This window comes from Barbus barbus, assembly GCF_936440315.1.
Source record: "Barbus barbus genome assembly, chromosome: 11".
NCBI classification, from domain to species: Eukaryota; Metazoa; Chordata; class Actinopteri; order Cypriniformes; family Cyprinidae; genus Barbus; species Barbus barbus.
In genome coordinates, this window is record NC_136739.1 from 25,768,392 (window position 1) to 25,796,242 (window position 27,851).

At 35.3% G+C, this 27,851-nt stretch overlaps 1 protein-coding gene across 4 annotated transcripts; it reads right to left on the bottom strand.

Annotated features, from left to right (window-relative positions):
• Positions 1–151: 151 nt before the first annotated feature.
• LOC306876839 (BRCA1-associated RING domain protein 1-like) lies at positions 152–27,829 on the bottom strand. Of its 4 annotated transcripts, XM_079428264.1 has the most exons (11): positions 27,774–27,791; positions 27,480–27,527; positions 23,555–23,607; positions 20,337–21,355; positions 18,655–18,735; positions 17,122–17,294; positions 10,707–10,833; positions 10,409–10,541; positions 7,282–7,377; positions 1,108–1,205; positions 152–666 (listed from the first exon to the last, which is right to left on the bottom strand). In XM_079428264.1, the coding sequence occupies exons 4-11, from the start codon at positions 21,351–21,353 to the stop codon at positions 331–333; spliced, it is 2,061 nt and encodes a 686-aa protein (XP_079284390.1). In that variant the 5' UTR covers positions 21,354–21,355; positions 23,555–23,607; positions 27,480–27,527; positions 27,774–27,791; the 3' UTR covers positions 152–330. The 4 variants fall into 4 exon arrangements, with proteins under 4 accessions (XP_079284390.1, XP_079284389.1, XP_079284392.1 ...); XM_079428263.1 differs by lacking the exon at positions 27,480–27,527 and having other exon boundaries at positions 264–666; positions 27,774–27,829; XM_079428266.1 differs by lacking the exon at positions 7,282–7,377 and having other exon boundaries at positions 264–666; positions 27,774–27,794.
• Positions 27,830–27,851: the final 22 nt, after the last annotated feature.

Consider the following 27,851-nt stretch of genomic DNA (forward strand, 5'->3'; position numbering starts at 1 on the left):
TGCTCAAAATAGGTCATGTATCCTAACAATGGGAAATGTTTTCATAATTTTCTAGCTTTCAGATGGCATAATTTGGCCCGGATAGAAAGAACAAGCACAATAGACTCTAAAAAGCGTGCAAATACTTTCTCCTGAGACTTGCCACATGACTTGAATCTTCAGGGGACAGTCAGACCCTTTATTTTGCCTCACATAAAGCTGGATGAAAACAGCAATTATGATGTCTCTATCTTCTGATAAGGTTAAAAAATAATTTCTCATATGCAGAAAAAAAAAAAGGTTTTATTTGATGTTATGAAGGTGAAACATATAATACACCAAGTATATGGCCTAGTGCTCCGGCACTGGAAGGAGTTGAAAGGCAGCTATGCAGTCCAGAAACCACGTGGTTGGAGCCGACCAGACTTTACCTACCCGGACCTTCTGAGGTTTGTAGGAGCTCTGAGGATCATATAAGATATACTGGGTACAGAGAACCTGGTCTGAACCAGGCTGGGAATGGTAGGCCGCTGCGTTCAGTGTTTGCGTGACGTCACTGTCGGGTTTGGGCTGGCGATTCAGAAGCTGTCCACCTCCTTCTTTTACTAACTGAATGAGCTCGTGTTTTGGTGGCTTGCAGAAGGAGCCCAGCATGTAGAAGAAGCAGCCATCAAAGAGGGGAGGGAGCTAAAGATGTATGAGAAAACGAGAGCGATTTAGTACACAAAGCATCAAAGTACCTGAATGTATCAGTCATGGCATCCTATAATGGCTTGCTTTGTGATTATTGCCATTTTGGTGAGTCTCCCTGCAAAGCATGAGTCGTACACCGTGGCCTAAGGAGATCACCAGTGCCCTATATTGTCTTACAATGCACAGTCATCTCGAAGTCACAAGTGTGTTCCCTCTCTTTGAATTCTCTGTCCAAAACAAGCCACAAACCATAGCACAATCAGTAATAAAAGCCAAGCCAGCCTGAGGAGAGCAGATCAACATGGCAGATTGACAATGAGAGACCATTAAAGAGCAGGATCAGGAGAGGGTTTCACTCAGCCATTATTCCTCCTCTCCGGAGAAGAAAATGTGTCGATAACTGTTAGACACTCCACATGTTGGCCTGTCACTCACCAGGCTGCCTCTGTTCACACGGGCACGCAGGGGGCCGTCACCTGCCTCGTACTCGCTCTCCCCAACCCAACTGCCTGCCTGAAGGCTACAACTCACCCCTGGAAGAAAGACAGAGTAAGAGAACTAGGCATAGCAGAGTAGCTATACATCAGCATTTTAGACTTGTAAAGCCTGACATATGAAAAACAATTACGTGTTTTGTTTTTTTTTATACATCAGTCTTTTATGGTCCATATAGTTTGACATAGAGCTCACATTTAAAGATGGAAAAAGAAAACACCTCATTTTATTTAGAGGCTCAAACTGATCAAAAATATGCAATTTGGTCCAGTTGTTGTTACTTATGTCAATATAAAATAAGTTATCACTCTATATTCCCCGATAATATGTCTTAGTAAGATGATATTTAAATGCTTTTTAAGACATAAGAACCACGATCTGAAGGTGGGCATGTTAATAATTATATTAAAGACCTTTTGCTCATTAAAACCATGAACTATATGATCAATAAGATCTATAACAACAGGTTTTCAGCACTGTTTTGATCATGTTGACAATTTAGAGGTCTTAGAAATTCATGCATCAAATGTAAAATGGGCTTTACAGGGATAAAGAGCAAAAATTAACATTCTGCCATTATTTACTCAACCTCATTCATGTGGAATATAAAAGGAAATAATTTGAAGAATATTTCCACTCAGAGATATTGTATGGCAAGGTAAGACACAAAATAAAGAGGCTAATATATTTTTAGTATTATACAGTAGTATTACCAAGTAGAGCTGCTACTTTTTGTGCAAAAAATAAATAAAAAGCATACACTGTAAAAACTGAGAAAACTCAAAAATCTGCTGAAGCTGGATTCCTTAAAATTTAAAGTTGGCTCAACTTTTTTTTTTTTTAAGTGTACAGGTTTGGCATGAAAATGACAATTTTAATTTTTCGGGTGAGCTATTGTTTTAAGTGTAAAATAAATCTGCAGTTTCAAGACAAATCAGTACAACATCAGTGATGCAACACTTAAATTCTGCAAGTCTTATATGCTGTATTTTATAACTTTCACAAGGGAAAAGTAAGAGCAGGACAAGATTTTAAGGGCACGGAGATGCACTAGAGCTGGAGGGAATCGTGAATTTCTCTCAACAAGGGTGAAAACAATCTTTTTGTTCATTTCTGTCAGGTAAAATTCTTCACAAAAGGTCTTCAGCGAAATATACTACAAGTGATCTCAAAGCTGTCTAAAAAACAGCTGCTGCTTCACACACATAAAAAAAAACAAATCCTCCATCACAAACCTTTTTCGCCTGCTCAACTTGTTTACAACTATTTGATAGCGTTCTGCTCGGTTTGCCCTAGTTGTACGTCTGGCTGAAATGGCCCTTTCTTGACTGAAGAGCTCTGGAAGAGCAGGCAGCTATTGTCTGTTGTTCCAATGAAAATGATGACAGAAAAAGGACAAGGGGAATAAATGGGCACCTTGTAGAGTGCCTAAAAATACATATGAAACAGTTTAAGAGGAGAGTAAAGACGCTAGCTCGATCTCTCATTGCTTCTTCTCCAACTGACAGGCTGTCTTACGTGCCTTTATACTGAGCAGTTTGACATTTGCTTTTATTTTAATACTATTTCCAAAAGAAAGATAAACTGTATTTTATATGTAATATATATTACAAACAGTATATATATTATAAACTGTATATATAAATGACAATATAAACTATTTTCATATAAATCTGGAACTGATGAAAAAATTTATTAAAAGTGACAGTAAAAGGCTTTTATAATGCTACAAAAGATTTCATTTTCTAACAAATACTGTTCTAACTTTCTGTTCACAAAAGAAACTTATTTTTTTACAGTTTTTTTTTTTTTGGATCAAATAAAATGCAGCCTTGGTGAATATAAGGTTTTGAGACCCAAACCTTTAAAACACATACATATAACATTAAAAGATATAAATATAAAGAAATTAATTAAATATGTATGTATGTATGTATGTATGTATGTATGTATGTATGTATGTATGTATGTATGTATGTATATATATATATATATATATATATATATATATATACACACATACACACACACACACATATACAGGTTCTTTTAAAAAAATTAGCATATTGTGATAAAGTTCATTATTTTCTGTAATGTACTGATAAACATTAGACTTTCGTATATTTTAGATTCATTACAACACAACTCAAGTAGTTCAAGCCTTTTATTATTTTAATATTGATGATTTTGGCATACAGCTCATGAAAACCCAAAATTCCTATCTCAAAAAATTAGCATATCATGAAAAGGTTCTCTAAACGAGCTATTAACCTAATCATCTGAATCAACTAATTAACTCTAAACACCTGCAAAAGATTCCTGAGGCTTTTAAAAACTCCCAGCCTGGTTCATTACTCAAAACCGGAATCATGGGTAAGACTGCCGACCTGACTGCTGTCCAGAAGGCCATCATTGACACCCTCAAGCAAGAGGGTAAGACACAGAAAGAAATTTCTGAACGAATAGGCTGTTCCCAGAGTGCTGTATCAAGGCACCTCAGTGGGAAGTCTGTGGGAAGGAAAAAGTGTGGCAGAAAACGCAGCACAACGAGAAGAGGTGACCGGACCCTGAGGAAGATTGTGGAGAAGGACCGATTCCAGACCTTGGGGGACCTGCGGAAGCAGTGGACTGAGTCTGGAGTAGAAACATCCAGAGCCACCGTGTACAGGCGTGTGCAGGAAATGGGCTACAGGTGCCGAATTCCCCAGGTCAAGCCACTTTTGAACAGAGAAGCAGCACTGGACTGTTGCTCAGTGGTCCAAAGTACTTTTTTCGGATGAAAGCAAATTTTGCATGTCATTCGGAAATCAAGGTGCCAGAGTCTGGAGGAAGACTGGGGAGAGGGAAATGCCAAAATGCCTGAAGTCCAGTGTCAAGTACCCACAGTCAGTGATGCTGGTGTTGGTCCACTGTGTTTTATCAAGGGCAGGGTCAATGCAGCTAGCTATCAGGAGATTTTGGAGCACTTCATGCTTCCATCTGCTGAAAAGCTTTATGGAGATGAAGATTTCATTTTTCAGCACGACCTGGCACCTGCTCACAGTGCCAAAACCACTGGTAAATGGTTTACTGACCATGGTATTACTGTGCTCAATTGGCCTGCCAACTCTCCTGACCTGAACCCCATAGAGAATCTGTGGGATATTGTGAAGAGAAAGTTGAGAGACGCAAGACCCAACACTCTGGATGAGCTTAAGGCCGCTATCGAAGCATCCTGGGCCTCCATAACACCTCAGCAGTGCCACAGGCTGATTGCCTCCATGCCACGCCGCATTGAAGCAGTCATTTCTGCAAAAGGATTCCCGACCAAGTATTGAGTGCATAACTGAACATAATTATTTGAAGGTTGACTTTTTTTGTATTAAAAACACTTTTCTTTTATTGGTCGGATGAAATATGCTAATTTTTTGAGATAGGAATTTTGGGTTTTCATGAGCTGTATGCCAAAATCATCAATATTAAAACAATAAAAGGCTTGAACTACTTCAGTTGTGTTGTAATGAATCTAAAATATATGAAAGTCTTATGTTTATCAGTACATTACAGAAAATAATGAACTTTATCACAATATGCAAGTTTTTTGAGAAGGACCTGTATATATACATACATATATATATACACACACACACACACACACATACACACAATATTTTATTATTACACAATAATTAGTTTAAGATAAAACTATAATTAATTATTTTTTTGGCAAAAAACAAAATCTAAAAATTGCTACCAGAGTTTGTAACAATTACATAAAATAAGCATGAGCTTTACTTTGCTTTTCAACCATTATCTTGACATTTTACTTCAGACTACGCAAATATTGTTAATTAAATATTTTTCATAATAGTTTTATTATACAATAATACTAATAGTAAAAAATAATTATAATACCAAGTGCAAAATCATTTGTAGGAGTAACCAAACATTTCTGTCCACCTCCCTCATCATAATGGAAAAACCCACTTTAGATTTAACAAAAAAAAAAAAGCATTCTGTTGCAGCAGTGTGATGCTGAGCCATTAGCAGCATTAGTGTTCCTGCATTCAGAGTGTCACCGTGTAGCACTATCTTTATATCCACCCCAGCCCATGGTACCCACCTATAGGAGCGCATTCAGACACACTCACAATCCTCCACAGTAATCATGAGCTGTAATTGCACTTCCTCTGCCCCTTTAATTACAGTGTTCATTTCCCGGGACCCCGTGAGGGCCGTGACGGTGAGGATGTTACATTCCGGGGTTAATCCGACTCTCTCTCTGGACGATAGGGCCAGGTTGTTAGCTGAGCAGCAAAGATCCATTAGCATATTAGCTAATTAGATTCACGATGATGGGAGAGGACAACGAAGCACCGCGTGAGTGTGAGAGCGGTGGGTAGCTGTGGATCGGTTGCGCTGGCAGCTCACACACTCATTGGCACTGAACCGTGATACAATGAGCCATGGAGACCCATACAGAAGAACAGAAAGCTGAGGCGCAGCATCAACGGCTCAAAGTGTGGCACAGACAGAGTGCTAAACTGAACCATGTATACTCACTCACTCATCCATTTGAGACATTTGATTCCTGCACAATTTGGTCCAAAAGTTACATTACGATTAATCTGAAATAACACAAATGCGATTTGAACAGCAATATGCATAGTTATAAACATAGTTATACAATATATCACTGCTGCTAAAGCTAAAAGAACGAAAGGCGTGCTATAATAATTTAAGGCATATTTAAAGTGTTTTTTGTGAATGAGGTCATTTTGTGTTATACTAATTGTGATATACAGTCAAGTTAAAGAATATGTAATATTATTATTATTATTATTATTATTATTATTATAAGTATTTATTAAATAAATACTGTACTAACAGAACAAATAAGCTTATTTCTGAAATGTACTACAATATTTGTATTATTATTGTTATTGTAAATCTTATTCTTATCACTATTACAATAAATAATAGCAATTAATATTTATAATTATTATACTAATAAACATAATAACACTAGTTTAATTTTACATTATACAATAAATCTAAATAAAACATTAAAATACTCAAATTATTATTATTATTATTAACAAATAAAAACACTGGATATTCAATAATAATAATAATAATAATAAAAATACTGAATATGCAATAATAATAATAATAAATACTACCACTAATAATAATAATAATATTAGTTTTATAAGATGTGCACAATAACTACAGGCGGGTAAAAATACTTAGAATTATGCAAATGTGACAATGTAGTGAATCTGAACACCTGAAACACACTATTGATTTAAACCAAGATGCATCCAACATCTTATGTTACATGCAATTTAACATTAGCAAATGTTACATGAGATATCCAGCATGTAACATTTCTACTGCAAGACTTTTTCAATACCTTTTTTTTGAGAACTGATAAATGATGCAGTAAAACCGCCCTCAAAATGTGTTGTCTGCTGTGGGCTGGATATTAAAGATGGATAACATATGTTAACAATAACCAATATCAAAATAGCTATTAATAATAATAATAATAGATAGCTTGGAGAACAAACACCAGAACAGCAATGATTCCTTCAGGCTGCATTTGTGCACTTTGATGTTGCTCCTGCACTGACAGAAATGAGCTCGGCACAGAAGGCAAACTCAAAAGTGCTAGCAATTTCTTGAATTGGAGCTAAATGAATGGGCAGCACAGTCGGAGCCTACTGATTTTCACTATGGAACTGAAGCTGTGAAAAATCGTATATATGGAAATACGCAGCACTAAATAACCCACAGAACAAGGACCACATGCCAATTTCATATCTGCATCAAATGGAAGAGAAAAAATACTTAGATTTCAAATATATGAAAACCCACAGAGTCAAATAATATTATTAATAGGTTTACAGTTTGCTCAACAGAAATAGCTATTGTTCAAGAACAACGCAGAGTAAATATTGCTCACCTATACACATGTCTGCAAAACCTGGATGCAACTAACTGTTTCTTTGTGGACTATATTTCTATCATCTAGAAACCTCAGTATTCAAAAACAGACATTCATGTAAACTTATCTAAGCATAAACGCATGCAACAATTAAATTAAATTAAAAGCTTTGACTCATTGCTTACAGCTGAAAGTGAGGATCCAGCAGCCGTTGAGGACGCCCTGCAGTGTGGTCAGGGAAGAGGGCATGATGGGAACATCTGGTACAACCACATGGGTGACTGGACAGACATTTAATCAAAGAGGGAAGCAGTTAATTACAATAAATAAACAAATGACTAGTCATATAGTAATGGATTAATTTCTATTGAGAAATTGTAATATTTTCAGTTTAGTAATTTATGTGCTTTTATCATGTTTTTTTATATTTTATATTATGCTGATATTTTATTTCCACTTTATTTCATTTACAGACAACACATTTTATTAGTTATGGTTAACTATAACAACACTGCTAACAATGAATGTCAGAAAAACAAAGCAGCAATATATAGAGGCTCCTAATACAGAAGTAGTATGTCACACTTCACCAATACCTTGAGATTATTTTAAATCTAGACAACGAAAAAATCCAAAAGCTCTTCACTTTGTTGTGACAAACACAGCCAACATTCTTCGAGAAAATTGTATTTTACCCTTGTTCAGCTATGTGCAACGTATGAGAAACTGCTTCAATTACTTTAATTCTACTCTGTTTCAACTTTGATTGCTTAGAAGATGAGACACTGCTCATTGTTTGTCTGTTGGTGTGATTTCTGGAGGAGTCGAAAGACTGTGAGAGCTACATTTGTCACTGAAAGTGCTGGTTTCATAATGTATGATTTCATAATATCCCTCTTATGCTTCAACTGGATGCCTTGTAATGCTCTTCTATGTGATTGAAGAAAGGCAAAGAAAGAAGAGGCACTTCATTTCACTGCTCTGAAAATGTCGCATTGTTTTCTTGAGCTGTTTTGAGCCATCCACGTGGTGTTGAAATAATCTTATCCTCAGCAGACTCAAAAAATAAAAAACCTTTTAGATCTGATGTGCATTTGACAATTTATAGTCATCATATGCCACATATTTCATAATAATATGAGTATGTGTATGAAAATTGGCAAGTCAAAAAAATCTGAAAAAAAAGATCACATCAACTTTCCTATACCTTTGCTAATATAAATACTAATATGCTCACATAAATAAGCTTATCCTGCCACCAGATTAATTTGATTGGTCCATGGTTTTAAAACCAATATTAGACTGTGCACCGTATGTCAAAAGTTAGAACAATATTCTGTATTTCCGAAATATCACATCGTATTAAAAGCATGGCACATTGGCCATTTTACAACTCCTTTGAATGTGGTTCTTCCAAACAGAGTCAAAACTATCCGTTTTATAATATTATTTTTTACTGTTTTAAGTATTTTGTTTGCAACTTTTGTAGGAAAATTATATGAAGCTGTTTTTGTACTGACTTAATAATAATACCTTTTGATTTGCTTCCAAGTCAAGTTTGGGGTCAGTAAGATTTTTTCAAAAGAAATTCATACTCTTATTCAGTAAGGATGCATGATGAATTCAGCCATGAATTCATCAAAAGTGACAGTAAAGACAAAATATTTATATTTTAAATAAATTGTGTTCTTTAAAAAGAACTGGAAAAAAACATTGACAAAAAGAAATATTTCTTGAGCAGTAAATCACGTTATTAGAATGATTTCTGAAGGATCATGTGACACTAAAGACTGAAGTAATTCTGAAAATTCAGCTTTACCATCACAGTATTAAATGAAATCTTAAAATAAATTTAAAAAGGGAAAAATGTATTTAAATTAGAGATGCACTAATTGACCGGCCAGTGATCGGAATCGGACGATTTTTCGTATGACCGGCCCGGATCGGTGACCGGCCGGTCAGTCTCCGATTCCGAGCCAATCCTTGACGTCACAGCCTTGTCGTCTCGCGTGAGAATGATTCTAATTTTAATTGAATTCAGTGTAAACTAATAATGTATTTATGTTGTGCCAGATGAGGCTTGCACAGCCTGAGTGAGCGTGTGAGAGAGACAGCACACACAAAATAACTCACAGAAATTTATAGATGCATACTGTGCTAGAAGAAAAATTATATTTTCAATATATGATAGATAAGCAACATTATACGGCCCTGATGTTTCCCCGAATATCAATATCAACACGATTGCAACGTGACACTGATTTTATACAATAGTATTTAAATAAACAAGAAGTTAAAATTAAGGTGACTTATATAATAATATTGACTGTTTTTGCTCAATTTCGCGGACGAAAATTGTTCCGATCAAAGCCACAGCAGAACTGTGTGTCTCCGAGCAACACAGTGGTGTTTTGTTACTGAATGAATCCACGTTTTTGAACGAATCGAGTGAGTCAATGAATCAGTGGCCCATTCATAAGGACAGTCACATGCCTCGTTTCTGAATGAATCAGCTGTTTGAATGAATCAGTTGAATGAATGAATAAATGACTCACATTAAAACGAACACTTGCCGCCACCTACTGGTAGTTTAGTCATATTTAATTGCATTTATGGCACCTCAGCTTCACCAAACTATGTAAATGCATCTAATGCCACTTCAGATGCAGCTTCTGTTTCCTCAGCAGTGGAAAGATAAAGTTTGTTAATACTAATTTCATTTGAATAGTAACAACTCTACAGTTTCTTATTATGCTAACTGAATTACTTGAAACAAAGTAAGAATGTGAAGTGAAAGATGACATTTAATAAGGTTAGGGGGGGAAAAAATTACAATTTATAAACAGTGGGAAATGACATCTGTTTTGTTACATACAGAAACTCATTTTATGTTAGCCAATTCTTCCTCTTTCCAGTCACAGAGCACTTTATTTTGAGAGTTGCTTAAGTGAGAGAAAATCTGTAACTTAGTCCAGATTGGGGGAATTGTAATGTTTAATAATTTATTTTATGTTAATTGAAATTTGCATAGATTTTTGTTTGTATATGCTGTCAATTATAGTTCTTAGAAATCGTATCGGCAGGTCACACGTCCAAACAAAATCTGAATCGGCCAAGAAAATTGCAATCAGTGCATCTCTAATTTAAATTGTAATAATATTTCACAATAACTGCAGCCATTACGAAAATAAAAATCTTTAAGAATTAAAAAAAAAAAAAATCTTACTGACCCCAAAGTTTTGAACATTAGTTTATACCTCATGCTATGATACACCGCCCACTCCTTTACACAAGAACTCAAAGGAGATGTACCTGCTCTAGAAAAGGACTGCACTTGTTTCCCTCCAAGGAGCTGAGCTGCTTTGGTGAGCTGCTTCTGCTGAGTCTGCGTCAGCTGACTGTCAATCACAACCCCTGGACCCGTCTCTCGCACACAGCCTGCCGCCTGCAAGAATACACATAAACTGTACCGCACACTTCATTTGCATATATGTTCTTGACAGATGATGTCTCAAAGCGACTTACAAGATGATGTATAAAATACCAGCAATTTGTATCTGTTTATTTTGAGTGTGTTTGTTTGTCTATGAGGCAGGTTTGGGTCGTGTACCTTACTGAGGCTGGCGGGGGGGCTTGTGGTGGCTGTTACAAGATGAGGTGCCTCTGGGGCCATTCTTAGGACCTCCTGCATTTCTGGAGTCAGTGCATAATCTACCGGCTGCAGGCCAAACATATTCCTGAAAACACACAGTTATATATATATATAGTTTATGCAAAGTGCTCTTTATTGAAAACAAAAACATTTTCAAGGACATATATAGCAAACTGTGTATCCTCTAGATGGGTTCTGTTAAGCCTGCTAATGCCTCACTCAAATAAAAGTTCTAACCAACTGGGAATAAATAAACCTCAAAGAACCGGGCACTTTGTGGATTTATCTTATGGCCTTTTTTTTTTTTTTTTGCATGGCTATGAAGTTTAAAAGAATGAAAGATGTCCCTTTTTTATTTTATGGTTCAAATGGATGCTCACAAATCTAGTCTCAAACAATCATAGAGGATGGGAGTTTTGTGGCAGAGGGAAACAAAAGATATAAATCTGAATGTAACTGTGTAATTGGTTAAAAAAGCCAGAGATATTACGGTTTCTTTTGATGAAATGTTCTTCTCAGGGAACTTTATATTATTTATTGTATTGTTTATATATGTTTATAATAGCAAACGTTTATTATTTATTGAGCAAACAAAATCTTTATTTTTGCCTTAATGAGTATTTTGGTATGCATCTCCTAAGTATTTAATATGAGAATATTTCCCTGCACACTGCTGTAGCTGACAAAATTCCTTATATTTGTTTAATATAATGCATTCATATTTCTGTGGAAATCAATAAGATTTTGCAAGCTTCTGTAGTAGCACAGGATTTTTCTCCTCCTTTCTGTATAGTATAGCATATCTGTGCCCTACGTTTTGCAACCATAAAGGTATCTCAGTATTTAAAAAAAAAAAAAAGCAAATGCTAAATTAATGTTCTATTCATACAAGAATCCTGAAAAAAATATCAGTTTCCACAAAAATTAAGCAGCACAACTGTTTTCAACATTAGTAATAATAATAATAAAAGTTACTTGAGTGCCAAATCAGCATATTAGAATGATTTCTGAAGGCAAAGTAAGGTAAGGCTATAACACATTTCATGCAAAAAGGTAATTCAAAGTGTTTAACATAAAACAGAATTAAAATAATCCTAAAATAATCACAACAGATGCATTAGAAATAAAAATGATAATTATATAAAAATACAAACCATTTTTCAAGTTTATGTCCACCAAAGTAAATCTACTCTCCTGTCTGGTTTGTTTGTCGAACACAATGGCAGATTTAGCGTTATGACTGGTCAGATCGCCTGTCAGTCAAACTCCTGGCTAAGGGTCAATTGCAAGTCCAAATTGGGTGATATAAACTTGCAATCTGAAATAGTCAGATTTGAAAGACATGAACTTGCAATTCTGGCAATTGCAAGTTTACAGTATATCCCGCAATTCTGACTCCTTTTTTCAAAACTGATATAATACATCAGTTAATCTCACACAACTCTGACTTTATAACTCACGATAGCATTTTATAAAGTTAAAACTGAATTGTGAGTTTACGGCTTAATTCTGACTTGCAATTGCGAGTTTATTTAGCGCAGTTCTGACTTTTTATCTCAGAATTGTGTTCACATTAAACAATTTGAAGAAAAAAAGTCAGAATTGGAAGATGTAAACTTAAAAAAAAGTCAGAAATGTGAGAAGTCGGAATTACCTTTTATTATTATTTTTATTCAGTGGCAGAAACAAGCTTCCATACATTTGGGAAAAAGGACCTAATAATATTCAAGCATTTGTGGATTATGACCTCGTTTACACAGTGTAACTCACTTAGTATGCAAAACTATCAGATAAGCGAGAGGTTAAGGCCTAGGACAAATCCGAAGAGGATCTGTTTGGCAAGCAGTATGTGACGGCCCCTCGTCGGATCATTTGTCCCTAAAGGCTGGTAGGGAGAAGAGAGGTGGAAATGAAATAGTGGAGAAAAAGTGGAGAGGGATGTATGTTGAGATTAAGCTTCAGCACAGATAACACCTGGGGGGCAATTAAGAGGTCCACTGGTCCATAAAATTTCATTTGGATTCATGAGCCACCCTACACCCCCAAACAAGCCCACGGTCTCTTCACACTCCCATAGGATGTAAATTATTTTGTTTTGGTGCGGCGCACAGCTTCTAATCTCAAAAAGTGAAAATTCAATAATGCCAAAGTGTCTCATACACAGACACCACATACATGCGCGTGTGTTCCCCCATACTGATAAAGGGGAGGTGTGCATTCATCACCTCCAGCAAAATAAGACACTCCATGCAGTTAAAGAGCGATATTAGTAAGCTAAAACCTCTCAACAACTGCATCCATCTCGCAGTTGACAAATCAGACACAGATGCCAGCGGTAAAAGGGACCAATGAATCACAGATCGATGGAGATGTGAAAATTAGTCCTTGGAGGTGCTCCAGCTGTTTCTGTCCACATAACCGAAGCAATCAAGAATGGTGTCGCTAAGCACTAGAGCTAACCAGATCTCATCGATTGAAAGAAAGCAGTGCACTCCTTTGCTCGGCTAACATCAACAAAACAAATCGAGCTTATGCAGGTCGAATCCATCTAAATTTGCCTACTAGTACAGCTGTTCTGTTCCAAAGCCTAGAGAGCTGCCTTACTAGGTGTCATTGCATCTTAATTATGCTGCCTCCTAGGACACTTTCGTCAGAGAGAAGGCAATGTCAGAATGGAAAGCAACAAGCTGAAAAAACGCAAGATTAGTGGTTGCCAATATGGGTTTTTCAATGGCTGTTGCAGATACTGACAATCAGCCAAATACTGGTCTTGTCGATATAAAAGGCAACTACCAAAATGGGATGAAATGAAAACAGTTTTTTATTATTATTGTATAATATTATTATTGTAGCATATGAGACTTACCAAAAAAAAAAAAAAACATATTGCCGACTTTTGAATGCAAGTAAATAAACATTTAATTGAAGTGCATAAGATACTTTTTTTTTTAAACAGCAAAAAATAACTATTTATTAAACTTTAGAACCATTTAATAGAATGGAATATATTAAATTTTAATATTTTTTTTACTATTTTTTTATCAAATAAATGTAACCGTGGTAAGCATAAGCCATGTCTTTCAAAAAATATTAAGCATATTTATTTTTTACATTTGGAACAATTTAGTATCAAAAAAGGAATAAATTATATTAACCTGTAATAATATTTCACAATATTACTGCTTTTTACTGTATTTTTGGTAAGCATAAGAGTCTGAAAAAACATTCATTATCTAACCAACCCCAAACTTTTCCACGCTAGTGAATAAACTTTAAAAAAAAATTATTAAAACATTATATTTTGTGTTTTCTAGTTTACCTACTATTTGATTGCCATGTACTTTTAAGCTTATCAACATGCTACATACCATCAAACTCTACTGAAATCAACGAGTCGAGTCACGTTTTGTGTGAAGTGCTGTTTATGTGATGTGCAGCGATTATCTGTCCATACAGAGCTTTCCAAATCAGTCACTTATGAGGTTCTGGGACAGTTAGGAGGATGCTGCTTATGTAGCTCAATAGAGCTACCGGCCCGCTTGTAGTTGCTACCCTCACGGTCCCTCAAGAAGCAGCTTTTCAGATCTGAAAAGCATTAAAGATTACTGCTGGTACAGCAGGGATGTGCCAATCAATTCATACAACACATTACAGCGAAGGCTCTGCCCACAGCAGTTCCCCCTGTAGCCCCACTGCTCCATTTCCAGACCACAAGGAGTGAAAGTGATTGATTATGTCTGACAGGAGTGGATTGCTTCTGTGCAGTGCTTCTATGACAGAGCTGATGCTTCCCTTCACCATTGACTAACGAAGCATATATCTGCTGATGCTTTATGCGCTCCCAATGTACAGCACAGCACTAGTCAATGTACAAAGGGCAGACAGAAAAAAAGAGACGTAGAGACGCATGCAGAGAACTCTCGGGATGAGCATTCATGCATCTGGGTTCACTGCCAATCTTGGGGAAATAGAGTTCATTAAAATAAAGGGCACGTGGGTGGAAGCGAAGCAGAAGTTCCCGAACATCTCGACACGAGGTACACACCATGGCACAGTCACAGGTTACAAAATATGCACATTTAAAATGAATGAATAAAACACTATCACATAACCGGGCTGAGAAGTATATATGTAGTATACCATTCAACAGTAGAAATGTGTCAACCTGTAGAGATTTTGCAACATCTTTTCTTTTGTAGCAATGAGGTACAGTCACAAGCAGATATATTGACTTTGTTTTATTGTTAGATGCTAGATGAATTCATTCATGATAAATCCTATTTTTTTGTTTGTGTACATAATTTAATTTAAAATTAACAATTAAAAAATATCAAATGAAATTAAGAACATTTAATTTGTAAAGTTATTTAGCTGGAAATAAAAACTTCCTATATATAGATTCTTATATTTTATATTATCTATAAAAATATTAAATATACAAACATTTTTCTTAAATATATACATGCATGTGTTTGTATTTATATACACATAATAAATAAACAGAATACACACATTATGTAAAACTTATTTTGGATGGGATTAATTGTTTGACATCACATATATATATATATATTAGGGCTGTCAACATTAACGCATGCGATTAATTCCGATTAATTCCCTTAACACGTTCAAATAATTTAACGCAATTAACGCAAAATTACTGAAACACAATTTCTATTCTAAACCTTTTTCCCGATTTCGCTTCTCTGTTTGTAATCAGATCATTTTAAGCCGCTAAACTCCGGGAAAGTTTTCAGTCCAGTGATCTAGCAAGCGAATCCATTCAAGCAATTAGTCCAAAACAGGGCTAATGTAACCAGGCTGATTACATAAGAGATGGTGGAGAGAATAGATACTCGCGTTGCGTTTTCAGTGAATTATTAATTCCAGTGTGTTTCGCTCAAGCTCTGTAATTGTTTCTGGAGAGCGCGAGATCTCATTTGCGCGTCGCGCAGTGTGAAATACAAACTGAACGTAACGTCAAACCTCCCACCACTGTATGATATGCAAACTACATTTTCTCGGCTGGATAAAGCAAACCAGCTTCTTTTTATGTTTGAGTTTTGATGGTTGAGAATTGCAATCAAGGTAAAGACGACTGCGGTGACTTATAGGAGTCGTGAGCATGCGTGAGTCTGAAAATGCACCGCGTTTGAGCGCTCTCGAAGCACAGATCATATGTTGTATTCATGCACAGACATATTTCAGTGCATTCACATTGTTTCCACACACATTCAGGATAATGTTGCTGTGTTTAGTCAGTGTGCACAAATGTATCAATTATATGAACTTCTTATATCATTTGGTTCTTTGGTGTCCTTTTGGAGTCTCCCAAGTGAAAAGATATCTAAATTTATCTTGAAATAAGCTTTGCAGAAAATACAGTTTTGTGAGAATCACCCTTCAATGTTTTGGTTTACTTTGCTGGACAGTAAATAATGACAAAATTAACGTATTAAGCAAGATAAATGCTATATGCTTAATTTCATGATAAGTGTGCGATTAATCACACACAAAGGGTGCAAAAAGATCCTATATTTTATATCTATATATATGACCTTTTTATTTCTAGCAAAATAACTTTACAAATTAAAAAATATATAGAAAATAAATTAATACTTGTATTCAGCAAGGATGGATTAAATTGATGAAAAGTACATAAAGTGATAATTTTATACATCCTGAAAAATGTTTTGCACAGTTTCACAAAAACATTAAGCAGCAATAACTTGTTTGAATATTGATGATAATAATAATAATAAACGGATAAAGGCATAAGTGATTTTATTAAAAAATATTAAGAACAGTCTTTATAAAATTGTTAAAAAAAACATTATAATAAAAATACAAACATAAAAATTATGAAACTATATATATCTATCTTTACATACTGCGTTTGTGTGTGTATATGTATGTGTGTGCGTGTATATATATATATATATAACAAAACTTTTGACTGAATTTTACAAAAGATTTTCATTTAAAAAATATCCAGTTTCCACAAAAATGCTAAGCAGCAAAAAGTGATGATAATAATAATAATAATAATAATAATAATAATAGTAATAATGAAAGTTTATAATAAGAAACGGATAAAAAAAAATATTAAATTGCAATAATGTTTCTCAGCTTTACTGTTTTTACTGAATTTTTGATCAAATTAATGCAGCCTTCGTGAGCATAATAGACTTTTTTCAAAAACATTAAAAAAAAAATCTAAACCTAAAATTTCTGACAGGTAGTGTTGCAGTTACACTGTACCATTCGGCCTGATTGGATTTATTTTAACACCGTGTCGTTTAAAGAAATATCAATCTGATCCCCACCCAAACCTTCAGGTGATTGGTGAGAGAATGTAAGGTCAAGTACTCACAGGACACTTTGGGACGCGCCTCGTTCAACCAAAAGCTTGACCACCGCTATTTGACCGTTCCTCACAGCGTCGTGCAGTGGAGAGTCGTTCTGATAGCCTGGAGTGTTCAACAGCGCCCCCTGCTTTAGCAGTTCCTCCACCACTCCCAGGTGACCCAGATTACAAGCCTCATGCTGCAAAAACAAAAACACAAATACAATACATAATTGCCTTAGTAGCAGATATAACAATGTTCTGTCATATCATGAAGTATTACAAGAGCAATAGCATTATTATAATAGTTTGGACCTAATAATTCCCCAGCATCAACAGCTCGACAAAGGCCTTTAAGCTAGACCTGTGGAATTTATGACTGAGGGGAAATATAGTTATATATTCACAGAGATTTTTCTTTAAGAAACTTAAACTTAAACTTGAGGTTCATTATTATTCAGTTGTGAAAGGTTTTTCATAGAAGATTTATGAATCCCCATTCCTAATTCTCAATAGCCTACTGTAATGTAAAAGAAATAATGATACATTATTTAAACTGCAAAGTACATTTATAACATACAATTTCAAGCGTAAGGAACCTGATCTAGGGTCACACTTGTAGGGGTCAGTGAATATTTCTCAGTGGAAGTTTTCTTATTAAAGTACATTTTTGTAGAGGCACAAACCACAGAGGCTTGGCTAAAAAATAAAAAATAAATACAGAACTGGTACTGTTCAGGAAGGAAAGACACAGTTCACTGCAAACACACTGACCTTTTGTCTATATGGGCTAAGTATTACCTATAAGTTAACATTATACGGGGGAAGTTGTCAGTGAAACCTGCTTTACTTTGAAGCAAAATTTAAACCGCAAAATGATTTGGAAAAAAATAAATTAAAAATGCTACATAAAAAAAATTTCATTTTAATTGTGATGATAGTTTAGAGGACAGAATTGCAAAAAATATACTTAATGTAATAAAATAAAATTATAAATTAAAATTAAGCAAACAAAATAAAATAAACTTGGAATAGAAATTTTGACTCAAAACCTTATAGTATGTGACAACTTGTGCTCCGGTAGTGCTTCTTGCACTGAATTTATTTTATGCTGATTATTTTATACCTTTCTTTGGAATTTTGTCACTTATAAAATACTGCACTGACAGTAAATGTAAAAGCTTATTCATGTGGCAAAAGATGCAAAAGTTGCACTACTAGTGTTCATATTTCATTTTACCATTTCCGAGTGCAAAAAGCTACATTGATCTTACACTTCATCAGCTAAATGGAACACAAGACAGGATTTCAACAACAACAAAAAAATATACAGGCTAAACCATCTGAAAAACAAACACAGAAGGGTAATGGTAAAATCTATAATAACCATTGGGGCAGTTGAGTATTCAGTGAACATACATTTGCTAGAATAACATACATTACTGTACATACAAGGAAAAGCTTTCCAACCACTTTCAGCCCAGACAACCTCGAACAAGAGACAAGGCTGTTATGTGTAAAAGATTTATGTTGGATTGTGTGTAGATTCTCTTCTCTCACCAGTGGTGTCCAGCCTGCATTGTCCTTCAGGTTGGGGTCGGCTCCCTGAGCAAGGAGCTTACGGACCCCCTCCACATCACCCTGTACAGAAGCCCAGAGTCAAAAGGTCTGTGGTAGCAGATATTGATCAACCAGACTCAAACACTGACCTAGCATCAATCATTAAGTGCTCAAAGTGATTCGCTGCTGGAATACTAACGAAAAACAGCCTCAGATACAAGCAAACCAGTACAGTAGTAAAAACAAATTGATTTAAAATGCTGGTTACTGACAATCAATTTCATCACATGGACAGGAGGGGGAAATAATATAAGGCAGCTATATAATGTGTATAGTTATAATAGCAATATAAAGGCTTACAGATTTTCCAGAATATAAGTCACTTTTTTTTTTTTTGGACTTGTTTTACATTTTGGGTTTCAGTTTTGATATCTCCGCCCATTCAACTTTTACACAGCTTGTGCTTGTTAAGCATGCCAAGTTTATTAATTTAGCGCATTTCCCACACTCCATTAATTCAGTTTTGCTTTTTTTTTTTTTCTTTACCAGTATTTTACATTATTCCTTAATGTAATAATAAATTAATTACACTGATGTGACTTGTCTTTTTTTCTCTCAACAATGCAGTTTTGACCCAGGTCAATTTATATGCAGGTGAAACTTTTTTCTAGAAAATAAGGTAAAAAAATATAGATCCCCCGATATTTAAACGTCATCAAGTCATGGCCAAAAAGTGATAAATAGCAGATATTAACAATTATTGTATTTATACTTTTTTGTAAAAAAAAAAAAAACGTTTAGTTAAAAAAAAAAAAAAAATTAGTTAATTTAGGCATCACATTATTACAATTTTCAGTATGAAAAATTTATATTCGTTTTGAAATTTGCAAATATTATATTTACAAAATTTTAATTTTGTGACAAATTTGTGACAAATACATCTTCACGTTCCCATCATTGTACTTTGTACAAAATGGTTGGTTGGTCCTCCTTGTACTAAAGAAGAAAAATGCACATGCTACTATTTACTGCCAAGGCATTACTAGGTAAACTGCCAACTTCTATTTGTAATCTTTTATCATATTATACTTGTAATTATAGCACTAGAAATTCTTATAAATTACATTTGACTGTTCCTAGAGTATGTTCGGAGTTTGGCTAAAATGCCTTTTCCTCCTATGGTCCTATAGGCTATGGAATGAAATGCAGAGTGTTATGATGTTGAAACAATTCCATCTTTAAATATTTTTAGAAACCTTTTGGAGCTCTATTTGGAAGAAATGTGAATGTTTTATGTAATTTTTTTTATTTCTTATGGATGATATTTTTTATTCTTTACTATTTTTCTTGTTCTATGTGTGTCTAATCTGTATGTGAAACTCTCTGTGCTGCCATTTTGGCCAGGACTCCCTGGTAGAAGAGATCTATATCTCAATGGGACAATTACTGGTAAAATACAAATTTTAAGTGAGCATTAGATGGCAGAAAAAACACAAATCTAAAATGTAAAAACATGGAAAACAGCATAAAGCATGCACATAATATGCAATTATCAAATATCAGTCAATTTCAGACTAAAAGGGAGATCAAAACATTTTCCATGTCTTGACATTAAAGTCTGTCTTGAAACTCCATTTTAGCACAAATTTATGTTATGTTGCCAACATGCAGGTAACACAAACCTTTATGGCAGCTAAATGCAGTGGTGTTTCTCCGTTGTGGTTCCTCTTCATGCAAGCAGGATTTGTCTGTTTGTGTCTCCCACTTGAAGACTTCCTCCCAAGGTTAGAGGTAGCTGGTGTGATTGGGATCACATTCTGCTTCTCTTTGGACTGTCTGGATGTTCTCAGACTCCGAGAGCGGTCTTCAGTTGAAGCAGCTCCTTCTCTAGATGATCTCTTGTTCCATCTTGAAGTTGTTCTGAGATGTTTTGGCATTCTCTGTGGATCATCACTGTCCTGATCCTCTCTGGTTCTCTTACGCACTCTGGCAAGGGAAGGCTGAGGAGGCCCTGGAGTGTTTTCATTGGATTCCTGTGGGATATCAGTGACCGGCTCAAACTGTTGATTGTAATATGGTGAACTCAAAGCTGCAGAGCTTTGCTTCTCAGTGCCTTCAAATTCCAAATTGCTTGGGATGCTTTTTTGGGGACCGGGAATTTGATTTTGTTCTTGATGGGCAGCCTTTTGAGTTTCCTCTGGCTGGCTGCGAGGGAAATGGAAAGTAACTCTCTTACTGGACCTCCTGTTGTCATCTCCAGAGCTCACTTTCTCATCCTCTTTCTCATTCTTGTCTATAGCACCTTCTTTTCCAAAGGCCCACTGCTGATTGATAGCCTCCAGCTTCACCCTTTTACATTCTTGCATAGTCTGAGTCCATGTTTTGGGCCTTTGAGCACCACCAGTTTGTTTGCAGGTCTGGCGGATCCTTTTTTTCTTTATTTTCTTATTTGCCTTCCCCCGTGGAGGGGAGGATGACCCAGACTCCTGGGAGGAAGAGGTGAAGTTGAAGACGGACAGGTCCTTGGAAGAAGGTGACGTATTGGCTTTCTTTCCCTGGACTTCATTTGATTTGTTTGAGCCAACAGGTTTCTCAATGCAACAACGTACTTTACGACTCTTTGGGCTAAACCATATTTTGATGTTCTTCTTATTCTTAGGGATAAAGCTCTCATCTGACTTTGTGGTATCGGTGACCATGGCTAAACAAAGAGAACCACATTTGACCATCAAATAAAAAGAAGTCATCTCAGAAAGCAAGACATAAAAGTTGCACACATTCAAGTATTAAATAAAGGACACAATAACTTAAAACACCTCTTCAAAAATAAACTAAAAAAGAAAAAGAGTATGCATAAAAAATGAAATGAATTTTGTCAAACTTTTAGGTGGTGTTACAGTACTCAAATATTATATATATTTCAGTTTAACACGTTAAAATTACTTAACGTCGTTAACGCAGGGGCGGAGCCTAGGGTTGGCCACCCCACTCATAACTGCTGTTTCTGTCTTTTTTCTTGATAAAGAAGTGCATTTATTCAGTCACACAACGTCTTTACGATCACATAAATCTGAAGACGTTTCAGACGCGCTCAAACAAGCGTGGAAACCGGTACACGCTATAGCCAGTATCAATTCATATCAAAGAGCGAAATAGACTACGTGCATGCAATGTCGTGGTCAATTAAGGCATGAAGTTACCAAAAAGGCGATTAAAACTGCCATAAAACTGTGCATGCATGTAATACGAGTTACATTAAGAACATGTCTCTGAAATGGTTTTCAAAACTGTCCTGGAGCAGCCCAGCACTGTCTCCCTCATTTAACACACTCGATTCAACTCGTCAGCACATTAGTAGAGACTGAAATGGGTCCGACCTGAAATGGGTCAGAAAAGATAAATAGAATTGAGAGAAAATATGATGCGTGTCAGATCCACGTCACGTTCAGCAGTGAAATCTCTTAAATAGAAGCCAAAACAACCTAATAACCAGCTGCTGAGATGTCTGTTCATCAAGAATAAAAGAAAAAAGGAGGAAATCTATAACTTTTATAGCTGTGAGTATTTATCTTTATTTAGTTTAGAATTTAGTGTTTGATAACTTTATTCAATTTCTGTATATTTCTGCTGAGGGGCACAGGTAGCCTAGCTAAATATAACATTTATTATAATGGGTTTATGTGAAGATTGTTTTAAGTTCACTTAAATTAGAAGTTATTTTTAAAGTCTAATAAATGTTAAAATTGATAGCTCTTAATTAAAATGTAATGTTTAATGGCTATGGTTAAATATCAATCAAATATCAATCGCAATATAAATGTATTTAAAAACTTTAATGTTAATCAATTAATCGCGATAAATTTCAGAAAAAAATGCTTTTTTTATCGACTGACAGCATTTATATATATATATATATATATATATATATATATTATATATATATATATATATAGTTTTATGTACACTACGAGTTCAACAAAGATAACATTTGATGTATTTTCTGAAATTTCTGATAAATTATAAATGTTTTTCAAAATGTATGGAACCACTAAGAAGCCAATTTTGATGTTTCATTTTGAGTTTTTTTTTTTTTTTTAAGATTTCTCCCTTGTATCTTCTCAGACAAGATTTCTCCTTACTTGTCATTACTTTAAAAAAAAAAATCATACCTTTAAAGAACAGTGAGCTTTGACATCATTTTAAGTAGTGGCTAAATGTCCCCTGCTGACATTAACCTTGTAATGATGACAGAGCTAAAGCAGAGTCTGGTGTGCAAAGGTGTAATGAGCACATTTATTCGTGGTTTTATCCGCTTCTCCTGCCTAGCTGTTGTCTTTGATGCTACAGCAGCACCAGCATGAGTGAACCAGCATGACCTCTCCACCAACTCAATCTCCTGTGCAGCGTTAAACGCCCTGACCCCTGGGGCACAGACCTGTCTGTCAGACAGCACATCTCTCTGCCATCAGCAACAGCACCTCGAGCTCGGAGAAAACTGTTAAAGCTACTATGGAAAATTACATTGCATAATTATAGTCATTATCAGTCTCAAAGTTCAGTTGAGGATTTGTGTTGAAAAAAAGAAAAGAAAAGAGAACATCAATTGAAGAAGTCCATAGCGTATAGTACATTACATTAAGGGACGGAATAATATACATGTATTAAAGTTATAATATATGCCCCCCCCAAATGAGTTACTGTGCCCCCCCCCCCCCCCCGAACATGAGTGAAATTCAAAAGTGAAAACCGACCGCCATCGAAAGCAATTGCACATGCTTCAGCATGATTTCGGCAGCTGCAGCCCCGCCCCAGAAATATAGACGGGTCAAATTTATGTGCTGTAGCGCCAGCTCTGGTTATAATTGGTATTTGATGTCATGATGCAAAAGACTTGTCTTACTTGAGGACTCTGAGGGGTTCAAGCGGGACTCCAGTTTACACCAGCATGCAGTCCTGAACAAGACAGACCACATACATACTTAATTATACACATGTTAGGGCTAGGTGACATAGTGAGGAAGAAAAACAATGCCAAAATGTCATATTTATAGAAATGTATACATAAAATACACAAGAATATGTATTTGTTTGCTTATTTTAATATATTAAAATAAACAAATATAATTGCGCATATATATATATATATATATACACACACACATACACACACATACATATATACACACAGTTTAAATAAATTATATTTTTAATATAAATGTTTATTCTCGTTTACAGATGCATTAGAAATAAATCATAATAAATAAATAATAATATATGATGTCATTAAGAAACTATATGGTTGAAAGAAAGTGAAAGATTAAATTTAAAATATAGTTTATTTTAATACATACAAAATAAATAATATATAATATAAATTAAAAATAATTAATATATAAATAATAATACAAATTACAGTGGTGGCCAAAATTGTTAGAAAAGCTGACAGATCTGAAAATATATAAAACTTTTTTTGCCTCCAAAACATAGTTTAATTTCATAATGTTTATGAAACATGCAGATGGTTGCTCTGAGCACAACAAGTAACAGATGTAGTGAGTCGTACTGTTTTTATCTACTTTTAACTTTATTATTTGGTATGTCCACCTTTTGCAGCAATTACAACAGCACATCTCTCTGGTATAGTGTCAATATATTTCTTGAGAACTTCAACACTAATGTTATCTCATGCCTTCTGTAACTTAAGCAAAGCCTTTCCTTTGAATGTACAATAGATCTGTTTAGTTTATTTTCCAACTAGCCCCAAATATATATATATTTGGGGCACCAATTGTGCCGATATTTTTGGCCATGACTAATATTAATATTAATATTAATATATATATATATATATATATATATATATATATAGTCATGGCCAAAAATATCGGCACACTTGGTAAATATGATGTGAAAATTAATCTGCATTGTTAATCCTTTTGATGTAATATTTAAAAAAATTCACAAAAATCTAACCTTTCATTGGATAATAAGAATTTTAAATGGGGGGGAAATATCATTATGAAATAAATGTTTTTCCTCAAACACACGTTGAACAATTATTGGCACCCCTAGATATTCTTATGAGTAAAATATCTCTGAAGTATATTCCCATTCATATTCACAATTTTGAGCACTCCAGGGTGATTATGAACATGAAAGTATCCAGCCATGGCTTCCTGTTTCACAGAAATATAAATAGGAGGGAAAACAAAGCCTAAATTCCCTTAATCATCCATCACAATGAGAAAAACCAAATAATATATTTCTGATGTGCAGCAAAAGATAATTGAGCTTCACAAATTAGTGAAATGGCTTTAAGAAAAGAGCTAGAGCAGTGAAAATTCCCATTTCCACCATCAGGGCAATAATGAAGAATTTCCAATCAACAGAAAATGTTACGAAACTGCCTGGAAGAGGACGTGTGTCTATATCATCCTAATGCACGGTGAGGAGGAGAGTTTGAGTGGCTAAAGACTCTCCAAGGGCCACAGCTGGGTTGAGTCTTGGGGTCAGAATACCTTTAAAAGAAAAATTGTCTAACAGCACCTACATCACCACATGTTGTTCAGGAGGGGTTCAAGAAAAATTCTCCTAACTCATCCAAAATCAAACTCCAGCATATTCAGTTATCAGACACGACTGGAACTTCAAATGGGACTGGCTTCTATACTCAGATGAAACTAAAAAATTAGCTTTTTAGCAGCAAACACTCAAGATGGGTTTGGTGAACACAGGGATAAAAAGTACCCCTTGTGTACAATGACATATACTGCTGTATTTTTGATGTTGTGGGCCTATATTTCTGCTGGAGGTCCTGGACATCTTGTTTAGACACATGGCATCACTGATTCTATCAAATACCAACAGATAAAAAATCAATAAGTGACTGACTCTGTTAGAAATCTTATAACGGGCCATGTTTGGATCTTCCAACCATACGATAATCCAAACACAAACCTCAAAAACAACACAAAAATGGGTCACTGAGCACAAATCCAAGCTTCTGCTGGCCATTCCAGTCCCCTGACCTGAACCCTGTAGAAAATGAGTGAGGTGAACTGAAGAGAAGATGCACCAACATGGAGCTGGGAATCTGAAGGGTCTGGAGTGATTCTGGATGAAGGAATGGTCTCTGATCTCTTGTCAGGTGTTCTCTAACCTCATCAGGCATTATAGGAGAAAATTTAGAGCTGTTAAACTGGCAAATGGAGGTTTCAAAAAGTATTGAATAAAAGGGTGTCGTTAATTGTGGCCAATGTGTATTAGAGAAAAGCATTTATTTCATAATGATAGTTCCCCACATTTTAAATTCTTATTATCCAATGAAAGGTTAATTTTTGTGATTTTTTCAAATAAAAGATCAAAAGTTTTAATGCAGATTAATTTTTACAGCCTTCTTTGATCATATTTAACAAGGGTGCCGATATTTTTGGCCATACATACATACATACATACATATACACACACATATAGACACTATATGGTCTTTGAAAGTGATTACTGTTAACCAAGGTACCTTTTAAATGATCCAAATTAAAGTGAAATCATAATAATTGTTCAAAATATAACCATTTGAAATAATGGCTTTGTAATTCAATCTGTATTTGTGAAGAAAAGCCCCATTTTGAGCAGCCAATAGTGCAACACTGCATGAGCATTCTTTTTAAAAAAGTACTGTAACGTGCTAATTTATTACTAAATTATCCTTTCTTATTATCTCAGTGCAGTTAAAAAGGTTGTACTACTTAATGAAGTGTCAAAACTGCAAGACAAAATCTTTGTTTTGAGTACTGAGCGCGCACACATTTGTGAAGTCGAATTTTGGCTTCAAAAGGGCTGTGAAGAAACAGCTTTCCCTAGAAGCTCATCAGTCTATTGTTCATTTGAGAGATAAAGGCTATTGCATGTACCACCGCCTTGAAAGAAGAAAGCAAACTGTATTTAACCAGAACAGAGTGAAGTGGACAGCCCAGATGCACAGCACTACAGAAGGCAAGAACTTCAGAGTCTCAAGCTTGAGAAACAGACTCCTCACTGATGCTCAGATGGCAGCTTCAATGAACAGCACACACCAAACACCAGTTTCATCTGCAACACTGAAGAGAAGACTCTGAGACGCTGGCCTTTTAAGAAGAGTTTCACAGATAAAACCACATCTGAAGCTAACAAATGTGAAGAAAAGGGTAGAATGGGGAAAATAACTTAAAAACTGGATGGTAAATGATTAGAAAAGAGTATTATGGGAAGGTGAATGCAAGTTTGAGATGCTGAAAGTCAATGAAAAGGGCCCTAACAAGCCAAAAACACCTGAATAGGAAGTGCTGCAGAAAGACTGACTGACTGCTGGGATGGGCCTGTTTACAGGGTTGCCAGGTTTACAAAACAAAACCCGCCCAATTACTTCTCAAAACTTTCATTTTTTTTAGCATTTAACACTTTTTTTTGGCGAGGCTCCCCTGGTAAAATATGGCATAAATATTTTGCTAAATATCACGTTATTGGTGTACTTGCTTCAACCCGCGGACATGAAAAACAACTGGGGCAACAATGTTACAGTAGCCCGCGGGAAAAACTGCACACTTGGCAACACTGTCTGATATGCTGTCACTGTTGCACACTGAGGATACTTGATGAAAAGTAACTAAAATAAAGCAATATATACAATATACAGAGGTTACTCGCATTAATTTCACTGCGATTGCATTGTTTACTAAATACAGTTCATTTGACATATTCTATGTCACAGACCAGAAAATGCTGCAATTTAAGCATTATAGTAATCAATAAAATCAATGGCAGCGACAAACACTTCTAGTTTGCTTTACCTGCAAAGTATATGTTCAAGGCACACCGGCTCTCTCGCAAGGGATGAGCTGCAAAATTAAATCAAAATGACTTGGACTGGGCAGTTTTCGGCGTGTTCAGACTCCAGAACCAGGATGTCTGAACTGCTTTCTTTATGAAACTAAAACATAGCTGCCATTAAACACAGCAAAAAAGCGCCTCTCTACTCCTGGTTCATGTCACAGGGTTTGACCGTATGACAGAATTATATTTTTTGATCTATAATAACAAAGCAAGAGAGCGATCACAATGTGACTTATTTTGAACATACAGACCTGTTTTGATGTTCACGGCACGCCAAGAACGCGGGAAGCAAAGGGGAGGAGCTTAGCGAACTTTCACTCTGATTGGTC